Raw genomic sequence first — 23,147 nt, 5'->3', positions numbered from 1 at the left:
TTCACAATGTCAATCACCAAATTCATCCATGTCTCCAAATCAGTGTTGTGTTTATCTCTTCATTCGTGCACCTTTGTTCCAAAAGAAAATTTTACGAGGTTTCGCTAGTCTGGCTCATCTACTAATATGAACATGCAAATACATTCACTAAGCGGGTTTTCAATGCATAGTGCCATACTGTGGAAGAGAGGGAAAGGGGGGGGGGGGTGTTGATGCACTGGCCGCCGCAACAGGTGCAGCTGACCCTAGTGACACTGCTGGTCAATCTACAGCATCTCTAAAACATTCTTACTTGGTCCAGCATCGCCACATATGATCCAGACTTAATTCTCACTGATTTAAGCAAGTGCCTCCTTACCGAAACGTAGCATAAAAGAAAACTGGCTGCCAAATGCCTGCGAAATATGGGCTTGAAGAAGCAAGCGGCTAATTAAGCAGAGAAAAAATTTTTTTCAGATTTTCTTTGCACAATGCAACACTCAGTATGTTCATATGATCAGTCCGTCTCAAGGCAGACAGTACACATTAAAACTACTTATAAATCCCGTTCTCACATTAGTACATCACTACTAGACCCTAGAACTTAAGGCATTTGACTATAAGTGCCTAAATTGAGAATATCAGTCCTTTCCTGCCTTTTTGCTGTTTTTTTTAAAGCAACTACAGTATGGCCTTTAAATGCTTTAAATGCTACACTTTTTGCAGATAAATGCCACAAAATGGCTAACTTAATACCTTGGGACAAATAGGCTTTTTTTTTTTTAGGAAACACGTACTGTCTTCTGCTGCAGAATGGTACAAAAATGCATCGCCCTACCTCAGCAGGGGAGGGACAAGCGATTCATGCGTCAGAAGGTGCTGAGCAGACAAGCGACTCAGCAGCAACCAACTCCTGTTTCCACCGACACAGCAAAACCCAATGCCAAATTCGCATTGCAACACATGAACTGCACGTGCACAGTACAGGAGGGAAATATCGCGAGTGCACCAAAAATAACTCCGATCTGCACTCGTGGTGCATGCCCCTGTAACTATCCCCTGGGACACAGCGATTCAGCCTTTTCTCTTCTGCTTTTGAAGCCGGCACCACGGTACTACGTAGGAGAATGGTCTTTCACATGCACTGCTGGATGAATGGCACACAGTCGCTACGCAGAACACAAAACTGAACATTATACAACTTGCCACGGAGGTACAGATGAGATATGCACTAAGAAAAAGCAACTGCATGCTTGCTTGCATCTACCTTTAACCGAGCAAACAGCTTATTCGCTACGATGTTCAGCACAGAGCAGAAAAATGCATGGTCTCATAACCTCCAACCGATGAATGAGCCATGACCTTGAGACGTGTGGTAGTTGCTTTTGTTACTGCGCTGCTGCAGCTGCATCTTTAGCAGGCAGTATATGTAGAAAAGGGAAAGTGTGCAGACGCTCCAGGATAAAGCACTTCAAAGCAGACAAACGTACTCCACTAAGCCATCCCTCCCAGCTCACAAACAATCGTCCGGAACATGAAAAATCAAGCAACGTTTGGGCGAGAGCACTCACAGAATGGAGGGCACCTGGAGGAGGTTGCGGCCACCAAACTCCTGTGGGTACTTGAACATGAGGAAGAAGTAGAGGTGGCCCACCAGGATGCCAATCAGCTCATACAGGCCCCTGTGTGGTGGTAGGAAAGATAGACGGGTAACACTGTGGAAAACTGCACCCTGATACTGTATGCACTCTTATAATTACCACTCCCTCCAACTTAGAGACTCGTAATATATAATACACGCATACACAGGCACATACACAGTCAAACCTGGATATACTGAGTTATTGCTTATATCGAACAGTAGAAACATCCCCTTGAAAATGTCATGCAAGAGTATGGCACTATCGTTCCCCTTCATCAAGCCCCATTCAGTGGAACATTCACCACACTGAACGGCATGTGATGCCTATGCAAGTGGCGTCTCCTAATGATGCCTCCCATATAGCCTGCTTCACTAGCTTAGCTGCTGAAGGCAAAGCGAAAATCACCTCTCTCTTAATTTTAATGCGATATTCCGTTTATGGTGGACCGGTAACAGGATTAGGTCTATAATAATCGGCAGTGGCTTGTTTCAAAGCACCGTCCACTGAGACTTCAATGCGTAGCAGCTAGGCCAAGCGACACCCTGCGAGTGGCACATTACTGCAGGAAGTGTGCTGCTCGCGTGAGTGCGCCATATTCTTGCTTCTAGTTTACAGACAGGCTTGCCTGGTACCACGTGAAGCAGTACGCTTTGTACGTGATGCCCATGCACGGTTTCGTGTCAGTGTTCTTCATGCAGCTCATAAACCTATTTAGCCATCTAACTGCTCTAAGCAGGTATGATAGTTAACAAACTGTGCTCAGGAAGTAGGTACCTCATCCTGGTCTGCAGAGGCATGTAAGGAAATGAAGCAATACCTCAAATCGCACAAAAGCACTCTTTATATGACCACACCACCTACTCATCACACCCCTGGCTTCCTTACCCTACTCTGTTAACAAATTCTCAGTGTCACTCATACTCAACAGCCAGCTGGCTAAGCTTTGCATGCAAAGAATACCGACTTTTTTTGGTTGAAACCCGATTTCGAAAACAGAGTTCGGTGTACTTTTATAGTTTTTTATGTTTAATCTGAAAAGTCCAACTCCCATTTATAACTCATAGCTAGACTAAAGTTGGCCCACCTAGGTCTGGCTGGAAGGCCTCAAACGGTTGCGATGCTGGACAACTTTTTTTGGCATGAGGGGACTAAAGGTCTCGCGCTGGGCAAAACTGTTGAAAAGACCAAAATCTCAAGAAAATACTGTTAAGCAACTGCAACTTTGTGAATCCTGTTACCAATGAACAAACATTTACCACAGCCATACTCACACATCTCAGTGCTACAGTTAGACACACTGCACGAGGGTGGAAAACTAGCAGATTGTGTTCTACACATTATGCTGGCTGAATGTTAACGATGCAAGCATAACTGAATTATCTGAAAGTGATAATGAACAATGCACACCAACACCACCTACAGCAGAGTGGATTTTGCAGTAAGTATGATAAGGGCATTTTACTCAATCTAAAGGCGAAAAAAAAGAAAATGACTCTGATGCAAGGGGCACCTAATACACCCGGAATGACACTATATGTTCAGAGGAGACTACGGAGTTTCCTGAACACTGATATTAACCCTTTGCGGTCCTTATTCGGGTCCCGCCAAACAACACGACTCGGCCGTAGCGGTCCGCTGTCAAGCACCGCCTGACAAGCTTTTCCATAGTTGAATTCCGCGCCTTTTTTTCTGTTTTCCTTTCGCTATGCGGGCTGCACCTTTTGTTTAAAGTAGAGGGCAGCAGACAAGTGCTCTGCAGCTTTGGCATGTGCAAGCGTTCTGTGGTTCTGTTTACACGCTAGTGGCAGCACTGGATGGCCGCATTCTCGCCAAGTGCTTTATACGCCAAAAACTGCCGAGCTTTCAGTGAAAGTGGCGATTTCTGTGAAGAAGACAAGTATGCGCCTCCATCAGATGATGAAGACAGCGATTCTAAAGAACCAAGTGGCAGCAGCAATGATGACGACTGCTCCGGAGACTGTGGCTGTGGTGAGACACGAGCACGAAATGGTGGAGGAAGCTGTTTTTCTGGCTTCTGGAAGTTTCCATTGTAAACAGCTTCATTTTGATGACAATGCAGCAGCTCAGGCAGAGTCTAAAGGAGCAGCAATACCTTAAATACCACCGGAACCTCATTGGTCAGTGATTTGAGGACCTGAACTAAAAAGCGGTGCCCATCTGCATGTTTGGACGGCGATGAAAGGCTCGATGGCAGGCCTCACTTCATTTACATATAAATTCTCCGGCTGAAACAGCACAGACTGCATGGTTGGCAGTGACTGAAAAACCAAAGGGGGGGTAGGAAGCAAACAGTATTTTCCTGCCAAACATGCCGTCAAAATCCTGGACCGCAGCCGAGAGAATGATTTAAGTGGTTCCACATGGTGCCGAAATACTGTTGAGAGGCTTGGGCATGCACGGTAACGTCCAAAATAAACATTCGCTGAAGTGTTTCTGCACGGTTGTCACTTTTTTGCGCAGCGCAGGAAACGGGCAAAATAGGTTTGGACAGGAATGGCCGCAAAGCGGCTATAAGTTTTGGACCACAAAGGGTTAAAGAAAAATTTTGCACAAACACCGTAAAGCCCATGTTGATTTGAGCACACAGTTTTGGCGTGCTGGAAGAACAACGCATGAGCAAGGGGAACGTGCATTGGTGTCACAAGGGTGAAATTGCTTCTAAAAAGGAATAAGAAATGACAAGTTACGCGCCAGTCTGCGTCCAAAAGCAGCACAGAATGGGTTTGATGACCGGCGAGTGCGAGGGCAGGCAGCTGCCATTGCGGCGAGCGAGGAGCAAAGCTCAGAAACTGAAACTACGCAGCCAGTTTTTTTTAGTCTAGCGACAGAAGCCCTCCCATGGTTGTCAAGCCTGCCGCTACGCCCACTTAAGAGGTACATGAGTTACAATGCATCATGCAACAGATGAGACTTTTACATGATCTCTTGCCCTGTTGTGGCACCTTGACTTGCCCTTTCGGGAGCCTCATGCAAAATTCCACAAGTGGGCATTCCCACATATCACAGCTGACCAAAACAAGATGGCGGAGCTCACTCTAGGAGAACTGTGAAAGAGATAAGAGAGCAAATGCCATGGGTGTGGGCATTAAGTGTGTAATACCATATGGAAGGATAAAAAAAACTTTCTCGTGGTTCAAAGCGGGTGGTCAACCATCGTGTTCTCATCACGCTCGCTATATGTGGGAAAGCCCACTTGCGGAATTTTGCGCAAAGTCCACACCTGCAGCGTCCGAATGTGAACCCTAAAAGCGATAAACGACGGAAAAGAAAGCGAACAGGACCTTTGTATTGTTTTCCTGGCACTTTAAACTCAATTGACGGATAATTTGCCCAAACACTGTGGTTTTGCCACGATCAAATTTATGAAAGTTGGCGCAGTGCACGATTGCTGGCAAATACGCATTCGAGAATTTTCTAATGTTTGTAAATTCTCAAACATCAATTTCTCGAATACGAATATGAACTGAATATCAAACTTATTCGATCCATATTCGAAATTTCAAATATTCACATACTCTACAAAATGCACTGCTCGGATGGACTGCATGCACTCCTTCTCTCTTCGACTGTCAGCTGCTTGTACTGCAAGTCCTTGTGCGCATGTACACACTCCTTAGAGCTTTGCTGGGCTGCTAACTTCATGGATTTGACCCTGGCTGCGACCCTTGCATGCACCAATGATGAAGTACAAAGTGCTGGCCAATGAGCTGCACAAGAGGGATGCGCCACCACGTCCTCAGGACATCAAAACCAGCATGACCGAAATTGAGGAAATTTACAATGGCGTGGCAACCCCGTCAGGGCCAAACAGGTCCAGCTGTAACATGAGTTCATCAATAAGCATCAACTGCAGCTCCGATGATTAGAGTGGGAGTGACTCCAAAATACTGTGCAGACTTTAACGTTTCGCAATCGCCTTTGTAGTTTCACTGAAGTATTTTATGTGGTTTGACAGGCTTTGAGTTCGTGAGTTTTATTGTGTTTCTGCTTCTCCCACTTTCCAAAAGTGGCCCTCAACAAGTAGGCACTAATGAATGCAGTCAATGCTTGCAGCTGAGAAGCCGCTGCCAAATAGGATACTAGTCAGACACTTCATGCCAATCATATCGCACTATAGAAGCACAAAAGAGTTTTATGGAAAAGAAAAAATATAAACACAACCGCTTTTGAGAAAAAAGGCATGAGTGCCAGTCTCACCCGCCACTTATGATCATGTTGAATGCGAGCAGGACCCAGGGAAGGTAGATGGCCTGCAAAGGGGCAAGGCAAAAAGAGAGCAAATTCGTCAGTGAATACAAAAAAAAAAAAAGCACTCCCTTCTAAACACCAAATTGGCATCATGCTTTTAATGCTCATGACAGGGTTGTCCTTGGACATGGAATACAGTCTATCAGGCTTCTCTTTCTCTATGCCCAGTGTTATGCAGTAAGCTTGTCGGCAAACATACACCGATATCATTTTTGCACATACTTTTGGCACAAGCAGAGGTATCGATAGGCCTGTTCGATTCGCCTGCACTTCGTGAACAGGTTCTCGCGGTGCTGCACTTCACCATTCGTTTCAAAAAAGTGCAGATGTTGTGCAGGTCTAGATCAGGAAAGTGCAGAAAAACTGTGCACCTCCTCAATGGTCGGTGCCGAAATGGTGCAGCTGTAGCCGCCATGGAAGCAGATGACGGCTTGCGCAACGATGGCTTGCGCTTTGCGATAAACGGCGGATACTCAAATTATTCCACTCGTCGATGATAACAGTGCCTCACACGGGCCCGCAGACTCTCAGGGAACGTGAGTGGCAACCCGAGAAGGCGGCGACGGAGGTGGGGACGGCGGCCCTCACTGGCACCTTGCATCTCTCGACCATCGTGGTCTCGACGGACCCATTAACTGGAGTCTTTCCTTTCTACTAGGAGTGTGCGAATATTCGAAATTTCGAATACGAATCGAATATGTTTCATATTCGTATTCGAGAAATGATATTCGTGAATTTCCGAATATTCGAGAATTCCCGAATACTCGGCAGCGACCGTATACCGCGCCAAATTTCGTAAATCTGATTGTTGCAAAAGTGCATTATATGGGCAAATTATCTGAGTACAGAGTTTAAAGTTCCAGGAAAACAATATAAAGGCCCTGTTCCCTTTCTTCTCCGTCGTTTATCGCGTCGACCGATCGCATTCAGGTGCCGCTAAGCTTGACCTTGTGCGCAGTTCCGCAAGTGGGCTTTCCCACATACCACACGTGCTGTGAACATGGGGGGCGACCCGCTTCTAACAATCCGCCTTTTTCACGACGCGACTGCGCATGCGCCCATCCCCTGGCGGCTGTGTCGCGAAACATATTGGAAGGGTTGCGCGCTACTCGGGACCGGCCGTGCAAGTGTAAACAAACCGGCTTCCTATGCGGGGTGTGTTGCTGCAGCCGTCGGGCGTTCAGTGCGACGCATTTGGCAATGCCTACGACATGTGTTGCATACAGCTGCATTGCCCAATATGTAAAGGGAAGCAAACTCGGATTTTTTGGCTTTCCGAACGCTTCCTGGGACCGCCTTCGACGCGAAGCGTGGATAAAAGCCGTTCGCCGGCTCGACGATCGTGCACGCCGTCATTGGGCACCGTCTAGACTGTGCAGGAATCACTTTGTGACAGGTGCGGACTAGGTACTGTGGTTAAATGCGTGTGCAGTCCATCACGAAATGTTTTATTGATGGGCAGGAAGGCCTCGAATGTCACCGCGGCACCCAGACTTCGTTCCGACGCTTTTTGCTTTCTCAAGCAAGAAGGCCAAATGGGCAAGTGCTGTGAGCCGCTTTCAACGCGCAGTGGAGCGGACAACGAAAAAGAAGCTACGAGAGCATTAACCCATGGTGCTACAATTTTGTCGTTATCTCCTAAGGAAATTTCCTTGTTTATGCCACTACAACTTAGCCAATACCCCCATGTGGGTACGCGCCACGTATTAAGAGGCAGAAGAAGCAGGTGCGTTATGCGTGTGTTCGCATCATATCCATGATGAAAAGCTCTGCGTGGTTTCGTCGGAATGGCTCAATGTGCGCTTCTCGCGTACGTCCTTATGGACGCACATGCTTGTTTAACCTATGCAGCTGTGTGCTGTGGGAAAATAAAGTGAAATGCTAGCAGAGCTGCCATGTTGTGAGTACGCTTGTGCTTTTAATCGCTCGTGTAGCTATTCGAAAGCGCTTGAGGACAACGATTGCTTGTGAAAACTTGGTTTGGTTTGGTTTGGTTTAGTGGGGTTTAACGTTCCAAAACGACTCAGGCTATGAGGGACATCGTAGTGAAGGGCTCCGGAAATTTCGACCACCTGGGGTTACCACCTGGGTGCACTGACATCCCACAGTACACGGGCCTCTAGAATTTCGCCTCCATCGAAATTCTACCGGCGCGACCGGGATCGAACCCGCGTCTTTCGGGCCAGCAGCCGAGCGCCATAACCACTCAGCCACCGCGGCGGGATTGTGAAAACTGTTGTCCCCAGTCGTTTTCTCTGCTACGGCGTGCACGATGTAGTATCCACCTTTCATGGATGGCAGGCATATACAGCGGAAAATGTCATTCTCACTGATCGGGGATATTTCATTGAACATTATGTTCCGAATGTAGCCTTCATCTCTGAAGCGGCGGCCCTTGCTCAGCTGGCGATCGCATCGCATGCCGCATGATCAGAGATACTGAAGAATTTGCTCTTCGGTGGGCTCAGCAGCCTGCCTCGGACTTCGCACACAGCCACCAGTCAATCCTAGAAATCCTCCAGGCACCAGGTGCTGCCCAGGACACACCATCGTTGACAGATTCGTACAAAACGTGCTCCACAGCGGCGCTCACTCCGGCAAGGTTGGGCGCACAGTACCCTTCCAACGAGTTTCCAGCGCTGTACGCGAGGTGGCAGCACAGGAACATGAAAAAGGCGAATTGGAACGCGAAAGTGCGTTAATTTTTTTATCCTTCTGTAAGATGTTATCTAATTAATGCCCACACCCATGGCATTCGTTCTGTCACCTTAACTCTTTGAGCGTGACCACTGCCTTTTTGTTTTGGTCAACTACGCTATGCGGGAAAGCCTACTTGCAGAACTTCGCGTGAGGCTCCCGAAGGGGCGAGTAGAGGCGTCACAACCTGGCAAGCGATCCTGTAAAAATCCCACGTATTGCATGGTGCACTGTAACCCATGCACCTCTTAAGTGGGCGTAACGGCAGGCGTGACAACGTTCGGAGGCCCCCTGTCACTAGGTCAAAAAAGTAACCTGGCCGTATAGTTTGGTTTCTGAGCTTGGCCACTTGCCCGTTGCAATGGCAACTGTCGGCCCGCGCATTCGCCAGTAGTCCAGTCTCTGCACCGTGCTGCTTTCAGACGCTGACTGACACGTTGCTCGCCATTTCTTTTCGTTTCTTTAGAAACAGCCTCGCCATCCCGACGTCAATGCGCGTTCCCATCTCGCTTACGTTCGCGATGTCTTCCAGCCCGCCGAAACTCTGTGCTCGTCACGGGATTACACGTGTTTGCATGATAGAGCCGCCTCATAATCACATCACATCACATCACTTTATTTTCCTTAAAGACCCCTTGCGGGGTGTTACATAAGGGGTGGGTTTTTATGAAGTACAGGTGTTCAATGCAGTCATGAATGTTCCAGGGCAGGTGATGGCAGCGATATCGTGGGGAAGGCCGTTCCAGTCAGCTGCTACTCGGCAAAAAAATGAATTAGAGAAAACAGTGGTACGGGCACGTGGGCGCAAAACTTGAAGAGGGTGACTGATGCGATGGGATCTGCGCGGCGGGGGTGCGCAGATGTAGGGTTCTTGTCTGAGTGGCGAATAAAAAAACTTGTAAAATAAGACGAGACTGGCAGTGCGACGGCGAGCAGAAAGATTAGATAGACCTGATTGCAATTTTAGAGATGATATGCTAACGTCGTATGAATACGAGGAATGAATGAATCTGGTGGCCCTGTTCTGCACAGCTTCGAGGGCGTTTGTTAGATATGCTTGGTGAGGGTTCCAGATGGCCGATGCAAATTCCAGTTTAGTTCTGATGAGTGAAATGTATGCTTGTAGTCTTACATGTTGAGGGGCATCCCGCAGGTGACGTTTCAAGAAGCCAAGTGTTTTATTAGCTGATGATATCAGGTTAATCACATGCAGACGCCAGGATAAATCATTAGAAATGGTGATACCTAAGTATTTGTACGACTACCGCATACTACCGCATTTTTGCTATTTTTTTTTCCGGGGCCGCGGGGCGTTTTGTAAATCGACCTTCAAATAACCTGGGCATTTCTATCGGTTTTTTGAACTCCGAATTAATGAGGTTTTACTAGCCATCATGTTATTTTTGTTTCTAGTACTGTCATGTTATGGATTGCATTTTGCCTGACCACATTACAGGTTGGATACTGTTATGCAGTTCAATTAAGTAGTATACGGTTTTGCGCACGTTTTTTTTTATACGGTGCTCAGGCAGTCTAGTTTTGTTTATTTCAGTTGCAAAGACCATACACTATTTTGAAAAAAATATGAGCAACAATTTTTGCTTGTTTATCTTTTCTGAATTTATTTTTTGTGCTGACCAGATATTGATATGTTATATTAGTACTCGAAGCCAGTTATGTTAACTGAAAAGTAAACACGTGCATGCAGCGCATGATGCCTGTTGTTGCAACAACCGCTTAGCATGCAAGTTGGCGTGCGCACGCCTCAGTCGTGTTCAGTAAAAAAACACACGTGCATTTCGCTTAGCTGCCGCAAGGTTGCATCGAGGCTGATTCATGGCAACACTTGCTGCGATGTGCTGTTTGAAAATTCTTCACGCAGTTCAGGATGTTGGCGGCCGTTGATTTGGGCGCCACGCTGCTGGCTGCAATTTGGTGGCGACACAAAGGCTAGCAGGTGACGGTGATTCTACTTTGGATTCGTACACACATTCTGTGCTCAGTAATGACTCTGAAAGTGACAGTGATGTAATTTTTTTTTGTTCCTCATTCTTTAACATACACCTGTTGGCCACCTACTAGGCAGTATTACTGGTGACTTTGCCACAGGTGAGGTTTCATAGTACATAATTCGTAGTTGCGAAGCATTTATTTATTTATTTGAACCTCAAGGGTCCCTGACGGGACATTACATGAGGAATTGGCGCGAGAACAGCGGTTAACAATGAACGTTACATGGGAATCATGACGATGACATGGCTTCCTCGATGGCAGTCTTGAAATGGGCTGGATCAGGGATTAATGCTAAGTCGGAGGGAAGGTCATTCCAGTCACGAGCTGTGTGGACCAAAAATGATTTCTGAAATGTAGTAGTGCGGGGACGATGCGGGATGACGCTGTTTGGATGGCCTGTGCGGATTGTTCGACGTACTGGTAGAATGAGCTTGCTGTCACGGGGTGAACAATGGAAAAACCTGTGATAAAGGCAGAGAGGTGAAATTCGGCAACGGGAAGCGAGAGAAGGAAGTTTTAGTTGGAACTTCAAGGCGGATATGCTAGAGTATCGAGAGTGGTTTGAAAGAATAAAGCGAGTGGCCCGATTCTGAACAGATTCAAGGGCTGAGGTAAGGTTAGACTGATGGGGGTCAAATATTGCGCAAGCGTATACAAGTTTAGGTCGCACAAATGTTTTATAAGCTAGTAATTTTAAAGAAGAAGGTGTCATGCTCAGGTTACGACAGAGATACCCAATTGCTCGATTAGACGAATTTATTATGTGGTTAATGTGGCAAGACACTGATAAGTCACTTGCGAGGTTAATACCAAGATACTTAAAAGAGTTAGTGGAAATAATGGCAGTATCGTTAACTTTATAAGTAGGCGGAGTATAATTTCGACGGCGGTGAAAAGAAATTTGCACAGTCATTGTAGTATTTAGGGACATTAGCCACATAGTGCACCACTGCTGTATGTTATCCAGGTCATTTTGGAGGATGTGAGCATCATCGGCGTTAGTTATAGGGCGGTAGAGTACGCAATCATCCGTGAAAAGGCGGATGCTAGATGTTACTGTGGAAGGAAAATCGTTAATGTATATTACAAAGAGCAAGGGGCCAAGAACTGTGCCTTGGGGTACTCCTGAAAGAACGTGTGAGTAAGATGATGAGAAGCCTTTAGCGGAAACAAATTGCATGCGGTCAGTTAAAAAGCTTCGAATCCAGTTCAAGACACTAGAATGAATGTTTAACAGAGACATTTTAAGTAAAAGGCGGGAATGGGGTACTTTATCAAAAGCTTTCTCGAAATCTAGAAATATCGCATCAGTTGGGATATTGCGGTCAAGATAGGAATGAATGTCATGCAGGAACAAAGCTAATTGGGTTTCACATAAGTGGTCTTTCCGGAATCCATGTTGGTTTGGATGAAAAAAGTTGACCAATGTTAGAAATGTGGCAACATTAGAGTAAATGACGTGTTCCATGATCTTAGAGCATACACTGGTAAGCGAAATGGGTCGATAATTACCTGGGGATGATCTGTCACCTTTCTTAAAAACTGGAATCACCTTCCCAATTCGCCAGTCATGTGGAACGGAGCCTGTATCAGGCGACGGTTGAAAAATGAGGGAAAGAATAAGACTGCAGACATGTTTAGTATTCTTTAAGACTTTGGAATTAATTCCATCGATACCGCAGGAAGATTAAAATTTTAGCGAGTCGATAATATTAACAATACCATGTGCATTGAAGGTGATGCCATCCATTGGTGGGTGGCATCACCTGCCATCACCTGCCATGCCTTTGGTGAAAGTGAGGTTGCTTGGTGCATTTTGGGTACTGATGAAATGCTTAGTGAATCGACGCTCACCTCTGCTCTGTACTCATCAGTTATTTATTCAATGTAACATACTTCAAAGGACTCAAATGTAGGTCTCCTTGTTGGTCATGTTTAGTTATGGCTAGCATTCCTGGAATCAGTCATTACTTGAAAACTGCTCCATGGTTTGCTTGCCATCAGTTTATGCGTTTTCTTATTTTTACAGCTCACTGGAAGTGGCGAATGAAGCAAAATGGACCGAGCAAACTGAACGGTGTAAAATCAAAAAGTTCAAAAAATTTAGCTTGTCAGTTCGTGTTTTATATGTGCATGAAGCAACTGCCTAAATTCAATGGGGTGTTCAGTGTGCACGCATACCTAATGCTCACTGGCAATAACTGTCATTTCTGGATCCAGAAGATTGAAAGGAGATGTCAGTAAGACATCAAAAGGAAACAAATTATGTTCTGAAGATGTTGACAGGATATCCTCGGCAATGGCAATAACTGTCATTCTGACATCCAGAAGACTGAAAGGAGATGTCAGTAAGACATCAAAAGGAAACTTAAACTATGTTCTGAAGATGTTGACAGGATATCCTCTTGTCACCTTATTGGGTCTCCGTAGGACATTCTGTGGAACTCCATTCTGCGACCAAACATGTGTCCAGAGGATGTCCAGTGGACATCATGTGGCCATTTATGGACATCATATGGATATCGGATATCTTCAGGGCATATAGAGTGAGTATGCAGAGGATACCACATGGTTGTCTGGGAGACGACCAGGCCTGCACTCGACCATTCGTTTGGGAAGTATATAGGCAGCACTTGAACTGCTGGAACTGGCACTGCACGCTCGCGGCACCACCACGGCACCGCTGTGAAACTTTACAGAACTGGTGCAAGGAGTGCAGGCGAACCGAACGAGCCTAGCATGAATAGGCATGTCTAGAAATTCAAGCTATGAAATTACACAGCAAAGCTCTAGAGGCATAACAATGACAGCCAAAAAGATACATCCTTGTGACAAAAACATACAACATGGACAAGGACAGAAGGCAAGGGCACATCGCAAAACCTTCCTTCAATCCTTCGTCTTGCATGCATTTTTTTTTGTGAAGGTGAATAGAAATTAATCACACGCGCGGAACCAAGGGAAAGGCGTTGGTACCGGAATGGCGACATGCCTTCAGGTGCAAAAATGAAATGACCAGTGAAGCACCAACCAGCATCTGAGACTGTGCGAAACTACTCAGCTAGCTGGCCAATGCACTGCAGGGCCACCATCGCCGTGATCTGAAGCAAAACTCAGAAGAGGGAAATGGAACTATGCAGCTATGCAGCTGCGCAATTTTAGGCCGTCTGTGGCCTCCGAACACTGTCACGCCTGCCACTGCCTGATGTAACAGGTGCACAGGCGCTGCTCTCACGTGATGTTAGCATGATCGTTTGCCATTTTGTTCATACAGCAACACGGCCTTTGCTCGGAAGCACGTCCGAACTAACAAATATGGGATCTACAGCGCCCTAATTAATGAGTGTCTAGCACCAAAGGCTTACGTGGGCACTGACCGGACCATGTCAGTAGCCGAAATTATCCAGATTTTCGAATTGACAGCATTTCACCATAGGTCGGCTCCACATAGATGTTGACCCCTCTATTTCAGATGATTGTTTTCGTAAAGAAAAGAAGACACCATAAAAACCCGCCGCATATAAAACAGACCTGCATATATGTAATACAAGGTGTAAATTGGAGATAGTAAAAACTGAAAAAAGGTTTTAACCCATGTATAATGTGATTAAGAAAGGCAGTCACTCGAAGAAGTTCCGGAAGCCGAACACTCTGACTATTTGTATATGCCCGTGCACTGAATACGACGCATGTAGCACGAATGGCAGGTACAGAGGCACCACGCTCGAGCCTACTCGCGTTTTGCGCCATGTGCATAAGCAGACCGCAGTTGTGGCATACACGCCGGTGCGAACGCTTCAGAAGTGTCAGTAGTCAGAGCTATAGCGACTGTCATCGCTGTGTGTGCTGTTGTGTGTGTCAGCGATACCTTTCCATAGAAACATATCTTCGGTACCATCGACCGTGTTAAATATCTCGCATTTCTTGAGATAATGACCAGCGAGCTGATTGGGAGTACTGGCCCATATATCCGCGATCCAACTGCACAGCATGGCTGGACAGGCCCGTGTCCAGCGGCAGTAACTACAGGTCCTCCCTATCTCATTCAGACCATGTAGCAGCGCTCGACGCAGTGTTTCAGCACCTACGATTACTCTCCCTTTAAAAGTAGCCAAATGCTGCTTTTGCGGTTCCGACACCGTACGAGGTGTGATCGTTCTGGGCGTCGCGAGGTCAGGTCAGCGTAGTGAAATGGCGTTGAAATCGAAACTAGCGACCTACGCCGCCACTACATAGCGCCTCCTCTCGCTGCACGCATGACGGTGATCGCACTCGGTAATAAGGAAACCAGAACTGCAGATTTTGGCCGAAAATTGTTCAGATCTGCATATAATAAGAGGTAGAAATTTGACATGCTAAAATCTGGAAAAAAAACCTCGCATTATACGCAGGTTTTTACGGTATGAGTGGCAATGTACAGTAATAATGACAGGCTGCAGAGTGAAGCAATTTGTCATGGTAGGTTCGAAATTACAGTAGCGTATTTACACGATTCTAAGTCGACCCTTTTTTTTTGAAATTTAAAATTCCGAAGTGGGGGGGTCGACTTACAATCGAAACGAAACCTTGAACTGCCAATAAAAGCAAGAAAAACAATCTATCAGGGACGCTACTGCGATGTTAGAAGTTTTTGTTTGCTCTACGGCCCTAAGCGTAGCATTAAGGTATTCCATGAGCTTTTTGGCCAGGATTTTTCATTTTTTATTTTTACTGCACACACCGTTACCCACCGCGATGGTTCAGTGCTACTGAACAGGATACCCGGGTTAGAACCCGACCGCGGCGGCAGCGTTTCGATGGAAGTGAAACGCAAAGGCGCCCGTGTGTTGTGCGATGTCAGTACAGCAGGTTAAAGATCCCCAGGTGGTCGAAATTATTCGGGAGCCCTTCACTACGGCACCTCGCTCTTCCTTTTTTCTTTCACTCCCTCCTTTATCTCTTCCCTTACAACTGGGTTTCCACTGATATTTGAGACAAATACTGCGCCACTTCCTTTCCCCCAAAACCAATTTCATTTCATTTCACTCGCGGGAAGGGCCGCTGTCCCGCTGTTCCAATCGCGGAGTCTGCGCCAGCGCCCGGGAGTGTCGCTAGCTGATGGAAGAGCCGCTATTTCAGTTGGTTGCGCGATACGTAACAGCGGTGCTTCTGGGGAATGCCGATGTTTGCTGGAAGATCCGACGCCCCGACACCGATCACTCTTTGTTTGGTAGTGCTTGGAGTTGGTGCTTTTGACTCGACTGCCGGCCGCATGCTTCGCCATGAGCTCTCCAGGTTCGAAAAGCATTCGGCGCTTATACACTGCAGCGTTCAAGAGGGAGGCCATCATTTACGCCGAAGAAACCAACAGCTGCGCGGTGGGCCGCAAGTTCGAAGCTTCTGAACGGTTGGTGCGGGAGTGGCGGAAGCAGCGAGACAAAATTTTCGATTGCGACTCCGAGCGAAGAGGTTTCTGCGGGCCAAAGTTGGGACGCTTTCTGGAGCTGGAGGTCAAGCTTGCAGCATATGTCACCGAAATACGTGATCGGTCCCTTCCAGTGACATGCGAAATGATCACGCAACAAGCCCGGGTCTTTGCTGTGGAAGCTGGAATACTCCGAACAGACTTCAAAGCCAGCAGGGCTTGGGCTTCGAAATTTATGAAGAGGGCTGGCTTCTCTCTTCGTCGGCATACTAGTGTATGCCAGAAGCTGCCTGCTGCTTATGAGGAGAAAGTTCTCGCCTTCCATAGGCACCACCTCAAGCTCCGCGACTCGCAGCGATACCTGCTCGGCCAAATCGGCAATGTGTACCAGACTCCCGTCTACTTCGACATGACGAGCAACACAACAGTGAGCGTGAGGAATGCTCGCGAGGCTAACCTTCTCACGACAGGAAACGAGAAACTTCGGTTCACTGTTATGCTATCATGTTTGGCAGATGGCACAAAGCTCCGACCGTACATTGTCTTCAAAAGAAAAACTATGCCAAAGGAAATGTTCCCAAAAGGTGTGATTGTGTGAGTGAACGAAAAAGGCTTTATGAAGGACGACTTAGTTATTGATTGGTACCGTCGGGTGTGGCTTTTGAGGCCAGGGGCATCCCTCAAAAGTCGCAATCCAAACCTCCTCATGCTAAACTCATTTCGCGGCCACCTTACCGCGAAAGTGAAGGCAGAGCTCTGCAAAAAAGATACAGATATGCTGGTGATTCCCGGCGGTCTGACGGGGCAGCTGCAGCCGCTAGACGTTGGCATTAACAAGCCCTTCAAGGACTTGCTCCGGCGTGAGTACAACGAGTGGCTGGCGGCCGAAGGGCGGGAACTTAAGCCAACGGGGCGCGTGAAGAGAGCCTCCCTGGCGGCTGTGTGCGGGTGGGCGATTTCTGCTTGGGCGGCAGTTCCACGCGATGTCATGGTGCGGTCACTTAGGAAGTGCGGGCTTTCCATGGAGGACGATGTGCTGTGGGATCGCAGCGGCGACGACGACGACAGCAGTACCACTGAAGATGACTCAAGTGAGGATGAATAGCCCATCTATGCAATAAATTTTCGTTTTTGAAGCGCTCCACCGGTGTTTTTTTTTCGGACATGCGATTTGGGGGGGGGGGTCGACTTACATTCGAGTCGACTTACAATCGTGTATTTTTCAAAAACAGCTATAAAGGCAGCGTGGTCATGGAGGATATCAATGATTCGCTCATGATGAGACATTGCTGACAAGAATCTGCAGATGACTCTCGCGATCGAATCATTAATGAATCAAAGACTGTTTTCAGCACAGCTTTCAAATCCAAGGTACTGCTTTTCAGCCAAGCCAAAAAACTGGTACAGTTCAAAGCCATGCAAACTGCAGCATGCGGCTTGTATACTCAATTAAACACAGAACAGCAGACTGCCACTAAGACGAACTCAGTTACGACAAATTCTCGGATAAGACGAACAATTGAGACCATTTGGTTGGTTCCTCAAAGGATTCGATGCAGAAAAAATATCTGCTTAGGATGAACTGTTTCGCACGCGATTCGGTTAAGACGAACTTTCACAGCGACGATGAGCCCTGGCAACCCCACGCAACGGCACTTGAGGGGCGTATGCGTGACACTGTCGAGCATAGGAAAAATATATAAAACGCTTCCACTCAAGAAAACGCACTTCGACAAGATACCTTCTACACAACTTTGTGGCGTTGTGCGGAAAAGGCAGGGCTCCTTTGCTCCTGCCTGTCCCTACCGCTGAGACGCCAGATCTCGGCATCATGCATGCATTGCCACTGCAGACTGAAAGGCGCATAGGTGCGGAGTAGATCTGATCACTGAATTAGGGCTTAAACAGTTGGGAGCTGAATTTTTAACTGACGCAGCATCACAATAGGCGTTATCACTGCCCAGAGATGGCCACATATTGGAGTCACATGAGCACTGCCTGCGACAGACAAAAAGGCACATGGTCCACCTGCTTGTAGGGTTAGTAGAAGCTACACTCAGGAAGGAGCAAAATATGCGAGATGCACAGCTACCCTGCTACGAAGCTTCAGTGCGCTCGGTGCCTCAAAAGTCGCCAGGAACAAAAAAAAAATCTGTCACTGTGGAAAAGGGAGCGAAAAATAGACAGTGAAAAACCTGGATCATTGCTGCTTTCATGTAGGGAAATGTGGCTTTGTTTTATGACGTTAATGTTATGTCAGCTCACTCCTTGCATAATGCCATATCTGTTCCAATTGCAATTGTCCTCGCACTACGCGGTCATTTTAGTCATTTTTTTTCATGCGACACACATTTGGAGATGCAAAGTGTGCGTACGTGACTTTTTTGAGGCCGCGGTGGCTGAGTGGTTATGGCGCTCGGCTGCTGGTCCGAAAGACGCGGGTTCGATCCCAGCCACGGCGGTCGAATTTCGATGCAGGTGAAATTCTAGAGGCTCGTGCACTGTGTGATGCCAGTGCACGTTAAAGAACCCCAGGTGGTCGAAATTTCCGGGGCCCTTCACTACGGTGTCCCTCATAGCTTGAGTCGCTTTGAGACGTTAAACCCTCATAAACCAAACCAAACATTTTTGAGGCACTTCTTTTAAGATGGACTTCTGGTAAGAAGGAATTTTCTGGTCCCTTCAGGTTATTCTAAAAGGGAGTCTACTGCATTTCAGTTTCAACATGCCCTAAACGAAGGTGGTGCGCAAGGTTACCAAGGTGCATAAAGAAGTGTTGTCAGCCGCTGCCATTGCTAAAATGTTCTCCATTCCCCTGGTGGGACAAAAGGCGCATCCCTGGGTTGATTTCCTCCAACGCTGGAACTAATTGTTGCCGTCAGGCGAGGCACATGGTAAGAGAGGTACGGTAACGACATCTGTGCTACCACACCCACTCACCTTGAACTGCGTGCCGAACCAGAAAGATACGATGACATCCTTGTTGAGTTGACACCAGACGTAGAGGACGCTCAGTACCATCGGGTCCATGAGGAGCTGTACGGAGACAGCAAAGCACAGTCAGGTCTCTCTATACAGACATCTTTATGCACTTTGCCACAAAAAGACTGGCGCTCGGATGGCAAAGTCAGATGAATACAGCGGACTTTCTTCAAGAAGAACTCTATACAGCTCAATTCTATGAGAAGCTTAACAACTAAACACTCATTTGTTTGACTTTTGAGCTTCATGGTGTCAGGCCAGCCAATATAGGAAGACAACAAATAAAAACCCAGTACAAATGATGAATTCACAAATGGCTCTGTGTGCGACACGTATTTAATCATGTTCTGCTTAATAAACAACGTAGTTTTCTAGAGAGGATGACAGTAGCAAGAGATTGTTGCTAAAAAGGCTAAAAACCAGAGAAATTGCACGGTTCACTAGAGGTGTGCTTGAGATTGCAACTTTTCCCTTAAAGGATATTTAATAAACACATCCTAGTGGCCTTTTCCCCCTTATGTTTTTAAGTCCTGGATTATCAACTGAGCTCTTATACTTTTACTCATCCAGATGTTCCAAGTAATTATGTCATGCTTGATTTCTCGATAAGCTCAAAGAGTCAAGCGTTACAAAATCTTCATCAAATACAATGAAGTGCTTTACAAGGCTTCCAGGGCACTACATAAATATGCGAAATGGTCCCCATGCCATCTGGTGAAGCACTCACTATCAGTGCTTAAACTCAGGGGGGTCTCGGGGGGTCCCACCAGTACTCACAAGGGATCTGAGACCCATGCAGGGACTGCATGCATCCGAAGCAAGCAACCAGCTTTTATTCTTCTTGTCAGTGCTAGCCAAACATTTCTTCTGTTTTGGAAATTTCACTGTGACTTTTAGTAAGAATCATATGACATGTTTTCTAAAACCTGAGATGGAGAAAAATAAAAGGCCCACAGCGCTAAACAAAGGCTGCAAAAAAAAAAAAAACCGTGATCTTACACCACAAGTCAGAGCAGAGCTGGCCATTGAGTGCCAAGGCTACGTAATAACAATGGGGAACACAATGCAAAGTCTCCCCACCGCCAGCAACCTCAAAGTGTAAAGAAAAGCTTCCAGCCTCCCAAAATCCAGGGCTTCAAACCGTTTAGAATCATTTTTCTTCCCTGTTTCTTTCCCGCCTCCCAAAGGAGATTAGTAATGTTCCTAGATTGCACTATTTTTTGTTTATTTTCATTCTGTATGTATGCACTTCTTTTGCAAACTATAACCACACCCCTTTGTCTAGAAGGATGTGTAAAAGAGGCTGCCAGCAGCTTTCCCTCCCTCCCTCTTTCTTTATTTCCCTGTCCACGTGAGCTCAAATCAATAGAAACCCCCTTCGAAGGAGCCAGACTGTTGATAGTTCAAGAAGAAACAGTGGAAAGAAGACACGGACGAAAATAAGACCACAACGCAAGTGCTCACGTTGTCATGTTCTTTTCTTCAGTGCTTTTTCTGCACTGTTCCCTCCTGATGTAGAAAGTCACGAGTGTGCTAAAAAGAAGAAAAAGGGGGAGGGGCGCAATTTTCGGACTTGCGTAATGTGGCTTCAGAAATTTTGAAAACCTAGTACCTCTCTCTCGCCACGTCAGTAACGTAAACGTAAGTAGTTCCCTCATTCACAATGACCAACCACTGGTCACATTGCTGGAATGCACAGCTCTACAAACACATGGCAAAATTCTGCTTGTTGAGCCACTTGTACCATGTTCAAGAGTGAACTACTCAAGAGAAAGGTCAGAATCAATACGAAGGTGATCAATTTAGCGCTAGCCTACTCAAAGCGCTTACTGCAGTTCATATATCTGCAAGAAGACCAAACAAAATACAGAGGAATAGCCAACTCCTTGATCCTTGCATCCCCCATCACCAATTGTTTTTTTTTTTCAGAGAACAACGAATCATCACACCAGAAAAAAGTTACCAACTTTGGCCGGCTCACACGAAAGCAATCCCCTTCATAATGGTGCTGGACTGCTAATTACTATAATAAGAGAGAAAGGAGAGCTACCACATATTAACCAATCTGACTGATTTCACAGAAAGCAAGAGAACCTGTCAAAAACATGAAAAGCACACCAACATTACGGCAAGAAAATATCAAACTCAAGGCACCACCAGCATGCCAGCTGTGCCATGCGGCTAGGGAGGTCAGCAACAAGCAAGGCACGAGCAACACCAGAACAGTTTAAGCTGTGAATGAGGGCCCGCCCAGATTTGTAGAGACCACAAGTGTCATCTCAGCAATTTCATCCAAAACCCAAGACATCAGTGTCACCCTACACAGTGATGGAATACAAACAATTGCGATTACGGCAATTACAGTCTATAAAGAAAGTTTCCACCTGAAAATGTGGATATGCTAAACAGGATGTTCTAACTAAAGGCAATCCTAGGCAGCCCCAAAATGTGTAATTTCAAAAAATTCCGTTTTTTTTGTCCTCCCTTGGGGTCAATAAATGACAGTAATTTCAATACCATGGCTTCAAAGAGACGTGAAGGACAAATTCAAGTTGCCCTACACGATTTGGTTACCGCATTCTAATGGCAAAAAGATTACATTCATTGAAAGGGGGTTTTATAATCTAGAATGGGCCCACAATATGACGCAGGCCACAGGTTGTTTTCACAAGCAAACTGAGTAACATCAATCGTTTTTTTTTTAAGCAGTTCTCTGAGGCTAGTCCACATTATCATACAATTTGAGCTAGCAATCGCGGAGCCCATAAGAGTGCCAGCATCATTATCATCAATGCACTAAAAAAAAAATCTGGATTCAGTTGTCCTTGATATTCCTTTAAGCCTCTTGTGCTTCATTTTTCCCAACTTAAAGCCTCAAAATTTAGCTGCAAATTCCCAAAGGTGGTTTTGAACAACACTTACCATGAGGTCTGACAAGAGAGCGACGATCTGGGCTCGAGAGTCAAGGTCTCACAAACAATATGCCAAAGAGAGCTCAACGCAGAGAAGCAAATGGGAGCAATGCTGAAACTGGCAAGCCCTCCAGACAGCAAACTGAAAAGCCAGTGCAAAATAGTGCCCGTCCGTTCTGCTGTAAAGCAAATCAAAGCAAAGGAGGCACACAGAGGTATGCACTGCTGTTTTGTGCCAGCCTGCTTGAAGGAAACATCAATGTACACAACGCAAACAAATACACTTGGGCCTCGAGCAGAAATGCACGAAGGTGACCCGGACAACTCTATGTACAAGTAAGCCCACTATATTGGTGCGAAGCCTTGTAATGTTTGTTTGTGCTCAGAGCTGCTGGCACTTGGCTTTATCGCTTTGTTCGTGATGGGAGATGCAACCAGACTTATCTAGAATGCTTGTAACCTTACACAAACATTTTTGTAGCGATAGCTACATTATGCTAATAATAATAATAATTGGTTTTTGGGGAAAAGGAAATGGCGCAGTATCTGTCTCATATATCCTAGGACACCTGAACTGCGACAAGGGAAAGGATAAAGGAGGGAGTGAAAGAAGAAAGGAAGAAAGAGGTGCCGTAGTGGAGGGCTCCGGAATAATTTCGACCACCTGGGGATCTTTAACGTGCACTGACATCGCACAGCACACGGGCGCCTCAGCGTTTTTCCTCCATAAAAACGCAGCCGCCGCGGTCGGATTCGAACCCGGGAACTCCGGATCAGTACTCGAGCGCCGTAACCACTGAGCCACCGCGGCGGGGGGTCACACACATTATGCTAGCATTCTGAGTTTTCAGCGTAACAGAGCCGAGGCTGGTCACGTGGTGCAGAGCACCTGCTGGCGGCGCGGCGTGGCGGTGAAACAGAGAGGGGGGGAGAGTGAATCGACCTCCAGGAACGAAGATGAAGAAGGAACGCCCAGCAAAACAGAGCGGCGAAAGACTGACTTTGCAATTCGACTGAGCGAGTTCCACTCAGCCAGCAGTAGCTATCGCGTCACTCCAGGTTTAACCAGAGCTAAACCACAGCAATTTTTTGTAGCAGTGCATGCGTGTGCATGTAATTCGAGATTGTTCTAGGTCCTTCAAGCATTTTGTCTCGAAAGCTGGCTGAGAGCAGTGGCGATTCTGTACAATGATCGCCGAGAGCGCTTGTTGCTGTTGCCGCCGCCAACCTGCTCATTTGTTTGTGGGC

The 23,147-nt window shown here is 46.6% G+C and overlaps 1 protein-coding gene across 1 annotated transcript in view; it reads right to left on the bottom strand.

The window, feature by feature from the left end:
* The window catches only part of Der-1 (derlin 1), a 36,363-nt gene that overhangs the window by 6,492 nt on the left and 6,724 nt on the right, over positions 1–23,147 (bottom strand). Inside the window, exons 4-7 of the mRNA XM_077629476.1 lie at positions 21,910–21,936; positions 18,946–19,041; positions 5,841–5,893; positions 1,551–1,661 (exon numbers count right to left, since the gene is read on the bottom strand). Coding sequence (XP_077485602.1) covers positions 1,551–1,661; positions 5,841–5,893; positions 18,946–19,041; positions 21,910–21,936 — 287 coding nt within the window. The remainder of the gene's footprint in view (positions 1–1,550; positions 1,662–5,840; positions 5,894–18,945; positions 19,042–21,909; positions 21,937–23,147) is intronic.

Source organism: Amblyomma americanum, chromosome 7 (assembly GCF_052857255.1).
Source record: "Amblyomma americanum isolate KBUSLIRL-KWMA chromosome 7, ASM5285725v1, whole genome shotgun sequence".
Taxonomy (NCBI): Eukaryota; Metazoa; Arthropoda; class Arachnida; order Ixodida; family Ixodidae; genus Amblyomma; species Amblyomma americanum.
The sequence above is the reverse complement of the archived record's forward strand: the minus strand, read 5'-3'. Positions and strand labels throughout refer to the sequence as shown.